General features: G+C 44.5%; 1 protein-coding gene across 1 annotated transcript; it reads right to left on the bottom strand.

Annotated features, from left to right (window-relative positions):
* Positions 1-723: 723 nt before the first annotated feature.
* p3h1 (prolyl 3-hydroxylase 1) lies at positions 724-9,503 on the bottom strand. Its single transcript, XM_046311054.1, has 15 exons — positions 8,716-9,503; positions 6,542-6,694; positions 6,026-6,215; positions 5,798-5,929; positions 5,511-5,650; positions 5,174-5,263; positions 4,991-5,043; positions 4,324-4,445; positions 4,063-4,190; positions 3,806-3,901; positions 3,397-3,547; positions 3,130-3,247; positions 2,801-2,876; positions 2,543-2,683; positions 724-2,263 (listed from the first exon to the last, which is right to left on the bottom strand). The coding sequence occupies exons 1-15, from the start codon at positions 9,178-9,180 to the stop codon at positions 1,367-1,369; spliced, it is 2,952 nt and encodes a 983-aa protein (XP_046167010.1). The 5' UTR covers positions 9,181-9,503; the 3' UTR covers positions 724-1,366.
* Between the last annotated feature and the right edge of the window lie 268 nt (positions 9,504-9,771).

Here is a 9,771-nt window from a genome sequence, read left to right as displayed (position 1 = left end):
GGACCCTAAGGGTGAAGTTAAACCCTGAGGGTCCATACATACAACATATTCAGTAGAAAGAAAAGTGTGTGTTGTCTGATGTACATGAGATGGCATGGTAGTTCCTCTCTGCCACCTAGTGTTCTCTTAAGTTATTACATGAAAACGCAACACCAATGTATACTGGACAAAAATATAAACGCAACATTCAACAATTTCAAGTTCATAGAAGGAAATCAGTCAATGTAAACAAATGCATTAAGCGCTAAATCTATGGATTTCACGACTGGGCAGGGGCATAGCCATGGGCACCCATTTGGGAGCAAGATCTACTCACTGGGAAGCCAGACCCAGCCAATCAGAATGAGTTTTTCAGCACAAAAGGACTTTATTACAGACAGAAGTACTCCTCAGCACCCCTCCTCAGACGATCCCGCAGGTGAAGAAGCAGGATGTGGAGTTCCTGGGCTGGCGTGGTTACACGTGGTCTGCAGTTTGCATGAGGCCAGTTGGATGTACTGCCAAATTCTCTAAAATTACGTTGGAGGTGGCTTATCGTAGAAAAATGAACAAATAGTCATTCCTTCAGTCAGCATGCCAATTGCATGCTCCCTCAAAACTGTGGCATTGTTGTGTTATGTGACAAAACTGCTGTTATCTTGGCAAAGTAAAAATGCTCACTAGCAGGGATGTAAACAAATTTGTGCACAAAACTTGAGCGAAATAAGCTTTTTGTGCGTATGGAACATTTCTGGGATCTTTTATTTCAGCTCATGAAACATGGGACCAACACTTTACACGTAGCGTTCATATTTTTGTTCAGTATGAAAACATTACTTTTTTAATGTATCCACATGAATCCAAGTTTCAGTCTTTCCCTGTTTTTTTATCTCTTTTTGTTGGGAGATTATATCTTTCCATTCCTGAGGCAAAGAACAGTTTATTTAAAATCAGTACAAAATAGCACAGAGAATTCCAAATCATACACAAAAGTAACACTATAAAAACAACACAGTATGTTCACATGAGTCTGGGATATGAATTTAAAGGTGGTTACTGTTTAGCACTTTGTGACAAATGCATTTGTGAAATGCACTATACAAATCCAATTTGATTGGTTGATTCATTGATTTGATTGATTGGTTAGTTGATATCAGCCATCAGAGTGAGTTTGCAGTCCCTTGGTATTATGGTATGGCTTACATTACAACACCTTATCCTGGTTCATTTTTCACCGCCACTGGGCAGACAAACAACATCCAAAACAATATCCATCAACAACTCCATATCTTTATCCAGCACACCCACAGAGAAAACCATAGCAAATATATTCAAACGGTAGAAAAATAGAGACACCACAGAGTAAGAGTCACAGGTGCTGTTGGTCTCATAGCTCAACCTTGTCTGTCTGTGAGTCCGAGGCTGATTTGGGGTCAGTTTTAGAGTCATTGGAATCCTTTTTGACAGGGGCTTTCTCTGCCTTCTTTGTAGCTGGCTTCTGCTCTTTTTTGACTGTCGCTTGAGGTTTCATTTTGCTTGCTGCTTGTTTGACATTTGTTTTTGCTGCTGGTTTAGCCTTGGCTTTGTCTCCTGCTTTAGCCGCTGTTTTAGTCGTCGCTTTGGCCTTTGATGCGTCGGCTGCTTTGGCTTTCGTTTTGACCGCCTCTTTCAACAGAGGTTTTTCAGCCTCTTTAGCAATTTGTTTTTCTGCCCGATTCTCTGTCGGCTTCTCATCCTTTTTATCTTCTGGGTTTTCAATGACTGTTTCTGCTGGTTCCTCAGGCTTCTTCTCTGCTGGTTCCTCAGGCTTCTTCTCTGCTGGTTCCTCAGGCTTCTTCTCTGCTGGTTCCTCAGGCTTCTTCTCTGCTGGTTCCTCAGGCTTCTTCTCTGCTGGTTCCTCAGGCTTCTTCTCTGCTGGTTCCTCAGGCTTCTTCTCTGCTGTTTCCTCGGGCTTCTTCTCTGCTGTTTCCTCAGGCTTCTTCTCTGCTGGTTCCTCAGGCTTCTTCTCTGCTGGTTCCTCAGGCTTCTTCTCGGCTGGTTCCTCAGGCTTCTTCTCTGCTGGTTCCTCAGGCTTCTTCTCTGCTGGTTCCTCAGGCTTCTTCTCTGCTGGTTTGTCATCTGGTTTGTCTGCCTGCACCTGTACTGGGGGTGCAGCTTGACCAAGAAGCACAGCCTGGTCAGGAAGTGTGAGCTGTGGCTCTGAGCTCTCTGTCTTTGTCTCTGTGAACTCTGCGTCCGTAGGAGTGGAGAACATCTTCAGCATCTCTTGAGCTTGGATCCGCTCCTGGACACACACACACACACACACACACACACACACACACACACACACACACACACACACACACACACACACACACACACACACACACACACACACACACACACACACACACACACACAAATTAGCTAAGACTGAAGCAAGAGAAACTGATGAAATGTAGATGAATCAATAAGTGGAAAGCATTGCTCTCTCCCTCTCTCAGATTACAAAACAATTTATAGCATGGTAGAAACAAAGACTATACTTAACTCCAGATGGATTGACTAATAGATATGTTACCTTCTCCTCGTGTTTGGGGTCAAGGGTGAACCACAGGGCCACAGCACACCTCTGTCCCTTAGTGACCGCTCTCACGCCGTGAGGATTCTCCTCCCCAGCCCCAAAACCAACCACACGACCACACTGAGGACGCACCTCCGCCTGGGCAACACAGGGCAGTGACATCAGTCATCATACGGTCAATTAACTTACACCTTAGAGTAAATCAACTGTTTTTACTCTGCATCCCTCAATCCTTCATCATTGATTGAAACTTACTGTGACAGTTTTGGCATCCAGTTCAGTGAAAATGAAATCTCCTCCTTCAAAGTCATCATTTAGATAGAGGATGGCGCTAAAACACAACCGGAACAAGAGAAGGGTCTTAAAGACAGTGGTGCATGATGAGACTTGCTGCTGATACCTATGTTATAAGCATATGCCGTGAGTGTGTGTGTGTGTGTGTGTGTGTGTGTGTGTGTGTGTGTGTGTGTGTGTGTGTGTGTGTGTGTGTGTGTGTGTGTGTGTGTGTGTGTGTGTGTGTGTGTGTGTGTGTGTGTGTGTGTGTGTGTGTGTGTGTGTGTGTGTGTGTGTGTGTGTGTGTGTACCTGTAGTCTCGGTGTGTGTATGCGGGTGGTTCTTTGATGCACTTGTTGAGCTCAGAGACCAGAAGGCAGTTGTCTGCATGAACCGGGTGACTCAGGTCGTCACGGTCATCCTGCTTCTCTGTACAGACAGAGGAATGGAAACATATCTTACTGTATGTCTATATACTCCTACAGACAGGTGGTTAATGTGGGGTTAAATGCCCCATCTTGGATTCGATATGCACAACAATACTGTCCCCTGAGGGCCGTCGTAGTGGAGTTTCTCACCGTCGAGGGCGGAGCGGCAGACCAGGTGGGAGTAGGAGAAGTAGAGAGGAGAGTCCAGACGGAAGTACGACTCCAGGACCCTACGTACCTTCTCACTCATGTCGAAAAACAGACGGGCACTCTTCAGGGGCACAGTTCCCTCCTGTCCAAACTGTAGAACAGGACAATATCATCAGAAATAGGTGCTTTCTTATAGACAACTCACTGGTAACTGTACATGGATGCCATTAGGCTGAGGCTTTAGGAAGGTTGGAGATAAAGCTGAGGCTAAGAGATGAAACTAGTTGGGGGTTGGGTTTGGGTGGTGTTGACCATGCTGGTTTAGAGTCAGTGTTGGCAGTGCTGGGCTGGTGGTGTTTTGGTTATGGTTGGGTTATCAGGGCTTTAGTGTGTAGGGTCAGTGATGTACCTTAATAGCCTTGAGGACTGTGATTCCTTGGAAGCTCTCGCTGGGGGAGTGTGGGGAAGGAAGGCCTCGGTACCCATCACCTTTCAGCGCAGCCGCCTGACAGACAAACACACACACAGCATCAGCACACACAATGACAGAAGCATGCACACAGTTTTAACACACAGACCATCAGAAGCTCACGCTCCAACACACAGTCAACATACACACACACAATAACACACAGACAGATAGGCCTGACCCAGGCTCCCACTCACATTAGAGAGGCGGGTGAGCTCTCTGCACTCGCCCTCCGAAATAAATCCATCCAGTAAAACCCTCTGAGACCCATTCAGTTGCTTAGACGACATGGTAATCTTGATGTCATCAAACAACAGAGGACCACCTGGAAGGGAGACAGGGGAAATGAATATAGAGTATACAGTCAGAGTGTGCTAGACAGTCCACTGACATTCCCAAACTTCATGCTGTGACCCTCCAAAAAACTATGGACAAAGATTGCTATCAGGAAATCTTACCTTCTCGTACAATCTTGGCAATATCAGTAGATTCCTTATTCTTCTCCTCCACCATAGTTTCAATCTCCTTCATCAGATTCCCAATCTCCTCAGTGATCCTTGCTGCAGTCTCCCTGTCTGCCCTGCAGAGGGCGCCAAAGAAGAGGTTATTTAACATTTAACTAGGCAAGTCAGTTAAGAACAAATTCTTATTTTACAATGACGTCCTAACCCTCCCCTAACCCGGACGATGCTGGGTCAGTTGTGCGCCGCCCTATGGGATTCCCGATCACGGCCAGTTGTGATGCGGCAGGGTAGCCTAGTGGTTATTGCGTTGGACTAGTAACCGGAAGGTTGCAAGTTCAAATCCCTGAGCTGACAAGGTACAAATCTGTCATTCTGCTCCTGAACAGGCTGTTCCTAGGCTGTCATTGAAAATAAGAATTTGTTCTTAACTGACTTGCCTAGTTAAATAAAGGTAAAATTAAAATAAATACAGCCCGGGATCAAACCAGGGTCTGTAGTGACGCCTCCAGCACTGAGATGCAGTGCCTTAGACTGCTGCGCCACTTGGGAGCCCAAACATAATGGGGAGCAGATCCTAGTCTGATATTGAGAGCATGCATGTACTAGTGTAGGCTGGTGCACGGGATAATTGTAATGACTTGAATGTGTGTGTTCCTCTTACTTCTGCTTCTCTCTCAGTTTGAGGGGCATAATGTCTGCAGGGGTCCAGGAATCCTGCAAAGGAAGGGGAAGGATGTGAGATCACACATGCTAAAACCTACCTGACAGCAGTCCCCTATCAGGGTGATGTCTTGCTGGTAGAAACAGTGAGACACAAGAGAAGTTAAGAGACATGGTAACCTACTGGATCAACAAAGGTGATTCCAAACACTTCAAAAGCAAAGTAAAGCAGCTCCTTCTCCAACAGGGACTGCTGAATGTGCTGTTTTACCACCTAGGAGGGAAAAGAGATGGAGAGAAGTGGGTTGGAGGCATGAGGGATAGGTAGGAAGGTGCAGGTTTTATTTGATTGTTTGTTTGTTTGTTTTTGTGTGTGTGTGTGTGTGTGTGTGTGTGTGTGTGTGTGTGTGTGTGTGTGTGTGTGTGTGTGTGTGTGTGTGTGTGTGTGTGTGTGTGTGTGTGTGTGTGTGTGTGTGTGTGTGTGTGTGTGTGTGTGTGTGTGTGTGTGTGTGTGTGTGTACCTGTCTAGCAGGTATGGCTGCAGCCTTGTCCTCTCCCAGCACAGCGGAGTAGTAGGCCAGGTTCTGATTCATTACCTCCTCTTCTGGGTGGAACAGCAGGTAGGTCTTAGCACACTCTATGGCCTGCTCATACTTTTCACCTGATGGGGGGGGGGGTGAGAGGAAGAGAGACATCAAACAGACAGACGGGCAGACAGCCAGGCAGAGGACACATTGATTTGTGAAAGCAAATCACCCTGATTCTAAAAAGGCATGTAGGTGCAGAGTGAATAGGGACTGAGACTCACTGTTGTAGTAGGAGAACTGTAGGTAGTTGAAGTGGGAAGGGAGGAAATCCTCAAATGGCTTGTCCTTTCCTGCAGTGGAGGCTAGCTCCACAGAACAGCTCTGCTTACAGTTCAGAATCTGCATGTAGTGGTCTGACAGTGACATGGGCAGACACAAGAGTACAAGGTTGAAGGTTTTATCCAACTTGTTAGCATGGGGTTCTTTTGGGATTTAGTCTGTCTTAACACCTGTCATGGACTGGAAGAGGTCAGCACTGTACTCCATGTAGTTGTATCCGTCGTAGTCGTAAGCTCCTTCGCAGAGCGCCCGGCACTCCTGGTCCGCGCTGAAGTAGTCTTCCACCGCTGCCTCAAAGTGGTCGATGGCTAGACCGAACGAGTCTGAGCTGTAGTACCGCTTCCCTGCAAGGAACTCTGCCTGGGAGATAGAGTAAAGAGAAAAGCAGGGAGTCAGCAGCCCAGCCACATTCTAAGTCAACCCGTTGACCCTACCCAACCTGGTGCCAATAAGGTCCCTTGTCCCTGTCCCAAATGCTTGGCAGTTCCAAGTAGGCAAATTGTTAAGTGGTTACAGTCTGACTATGTGCAGTTCCAAATGTTGTAAATGGTATATAGCTGGTCCATTGTTCCTGGGATAACTGATACATTGTCACTGGAATAACTGGTACATAGTTACCGTTATAACAGGTGCATTGTCACTGGGATAATGGGTGCATTATTGGGGATTAGTGGTGTCAGTCTCACCATGTGAGGCCAGGCCTCCAGGTCTTTAAAGTCTTCCTCCTGTACTCCGGACATCATCCTGTAGTAGTCCAGGTTCTGCCTCATCTCCATGTGGTCTGGGTTGGCCAGGAAAAATGTGTTGGCCGCTGCCACAGCCTTATCCAGTTTATTGATCTACATAGGGAAGAGAGATATTTAGTGAACAAATCATTAATACAGCATACTGTATCTGTCGATTAAACCTTATACACATCGTGACTCCAAAGGCTTCCCTAAATGCTCCACGTCTCAGAAGTACGTCTCGTGGTCCTGTGTAGCTCAGTTGGTAGAGCATGGCGCTTGTAACGCCAGGGTAGTGGGTTCGATCCCCGGGACCACCCATACGTAGAATGTATGCACACATGACTGTAAGTCGCTTTGGATAAAAGCGTCTGCTAAATGGCATATATTATTATATATTATTAATATATTATTATTATTATATATTAGAAGTATTTTACAAGACCCCCTGGAATGGTGTAAGAAATGTGTGCAATCACCAACATGCTGTTTTCGGAAACTAGTCAATCTAGTTGTCAATCATATGTCTCTTTTATAGTTGTTGGTTTAACTTAAAGGCCCAGTTCAGTCAAAAAATACAAATAATTCTGGGAGTTTCCATAGAATGCCAGCAAAAAAAGCCTCCATTTACATGTTGCTTATGAGTGCATTTCACACTACTTTTGGATTATAATTGTAATTTAAGGCTTGTATGAATGTCCTGCTTAACATAATGTTTGTGTCATCATCACAAATCAACTGCATTATACATAAAAACATAATCAACTTTGTCTTCAACCAGTAAAATGGCTCTTCGATTGCTTTTCGATGCAGTCTTTCTGCATCCTTGATTTGCACACACCCATACCTGACAAAGTCAGTAAGTGGTGTACAGAAACAAACACTCACAGTCATAATTATTCCTTGAGAAATTACTCTTTGCTCAGAAGCAATTTTTTTTTCTTTTTTTTTTACCATTTTAATGGATAACATTCACAGTAAGGTATTTAATTGTTATCCAGAAATTATTTAATATGGAGTTAAAATGACTGCATTGGATCCAATATGTAAGCCATAAGGCCTACATATGTTTTCCCATATCTATTGAAATTCGTAAACAGGCTATGAATATGACCTTTGACATTCAGGAACATTTTATAGGCTACATGTATATACTTAATTTATAGGGCCAACTACTCTTATTACAACGTAATAACAATTTTATAAACAGACAACACATAAATATATACATGTGTCGCGTTCGTCATAATGATCGGACCAAGGCGCAGCGTGGTAAGCGTACATTCTCCTTTATTATAAGAACGAACAGAGAACAAACGAACAAAATAACAAAACGAACTGTGAAGCTAATATGAGTAGTGCAGACAGGCAACTAAACATAGAACAAGAACCCACAAACACAAAAGGGAAAATGGCCACCTAAATATAATCCCCAATCAGAGACAACGATTAACAGCTGCCTCTGATTGGGAACCATATCAGGCCACCATAGACATAAATACCTAGACCTACAAAACCCCTAGACATACAAAACCCCTAGACAATTCCAAAACTAGCATACCCACCCTCCTCACACCCTGACCTAACCAAAATATAAAGAAAACAGAGATATTAAAAGGTCAGAGAGTGACAACATGACTATTCTGTCAAAAGTTGAATAAGTTCTTGAATGGCACAGTAGCATGCATGAGATCTACGGCGCATGTTGATGACAAGCCCCCAAATCGAGAAGAATCCAGTGTAGGACGTAAATTGTCTACACAGCTAGACTTCACCTAGAGACGTGGCACGGCCGGCTTGGCTTGGGGGGTTGGGGAAAACAGAGCACTTATAGTGAACGACTTGCTTCTTAGTGTTAGTTTAAATGAAATTGGACAAAATAAAAAGTGACATTGCTCTTATATTGACATGCAAGTGTGGTTGATAAATGTGCATGGTAGACCACTTCAAAAAGTGCAATAAAATGACGCAGGCGAATCCACAACATTGAATAGGCTACTACTGGCTGTATTTGTTTCAAGCCTATGCAATGTCTGAACATTTATTATGCAAAGAACCTATATTGTCGACTCTTTTCACGATGAAATATATGAACATTTATTATGCATAGGACCCATTTGATCGACAATTTTTACCTTGAAGTATGCGACTTGCAGATAATTGTAAGGGGTTCTCTTCTTAAACTCGAGGTCCACATCTTCAGTGATTTTATGGATAGTTGGTGGTCCAATTTTGTCACTTTCACAAGTATTTACACAATCAGCCCTTTTCATAATTTTTTGAAAAAAACCAAGATCTTCCACAGAGCCAGCGCCTGGTATTGTCACAACTATGCTGGATAAAGGCTCTCCGAAAGCGCTCTGGTTTGCACAAATTATCCGGCAATGCGCCTTCACCCTGCGTATCGCAGCCTTGTTCCGAAGCGCCCGCTCCATGTTCAGGATGACCGTCATCCAGTCACCCTTGTAGTATGCTTCTACGGCTGTGTCGAACAGCAGATCATACGGCTCGAGAATAACATTACTACTGAGCTGCACATCCGAAAGGCCATAAGAGATGAGGCAAACGACTAAAATCGCTAAACCCAACCGGCACTCCATTCTGGAAGATGGGGCCTCTACGTGGGATGGTAAGCTGGAAAAGAGCACTCGTCGGTAGAGAGGGGAACTGGAAGTTTATCCGGGGCTGCAAACTTCTGTCGGGGGTGGAGTTAACGCAGAACCGCTGAGCTGAACAGCCCAGGGCGCCCAGCGCCCCTGTTCATTCTGCCGCAGCAGCTGCAAGACAACATCCAGGTCCGGTAGAAAAATAATAAATTGCTCATATCCAATTGCTTGACTTCACTATTACAGTGTGATAACATCGCAGAAGAAAAATAGGCACAAAGTCTCACAACAATTTTGGTGTAGGTCACGGTTTCCCAAATGGCAGCCAATTATTATATTTTTTTTTATTTAACCTTTATTTAACTAGGCAAGCCAGTTAAGAACACATTCTTATTTGACGGCCCACACCGGCCAAACCTGGACGACGCTGGGCCAATTGTGCGCCGCCCTGTGGGACTCCAAATCACTGCCGGTTGTGATACAGCCTGTATTTGGCCCAAAACATTTTCATTGTTGGATATACAAGACTGTAAAAACACCAGGAATTCAGCTCCAAGTGATTTTAATTTTGGAAATCCGTTCCTA

This window comes from Oncorhynchus gorbuscha, linkage group LG18 (assembly GCF_021184085.1).
Source record: "Oncorhynchus gorbuscha isolate QuinsamMale2020 ecotype Even-year linkage group LG18, OgorEven_v1.0, whole genome shotgun sequence".
NCBI classification, from domain to species: domain Eukaryota; kingdom Metazoa; phylum Chordata; class Actinopteri; order Salmoniformes; family Salmonidae; genus Oncorhynchus; species Oncorhynchus gorbuscha.
This window is presented reverse-complemented; position numbering and strand designations above follow the sequence as displayed.

Excerpts from the sequence above, each read along its gene's own strand:
- p3h1 (XM_046311054.1), bottom strand. The coding sequence starts at position 9,180 with ATGGAGTGCCGGTTGGGTTTAGCGATTTTAGTCGTTTGCCTCATCTCT. Across the intron at positions 3,902-4,062 it reads AGCTCACCCGCCTCTCTAAT|GCGGCTGCGCTGAAAGGTGA; the intron begins GTGAGTGGGAGC and ends TTTGTCTGTCAG. Across the intron at positions 2,264-2,542 it reads ACCCCAAACACGAGGAGAAG|GAGCGGATCCAAGCTCAAGA; the intron begins GTAACATATCTA and ends GTGTGTGTCCAG.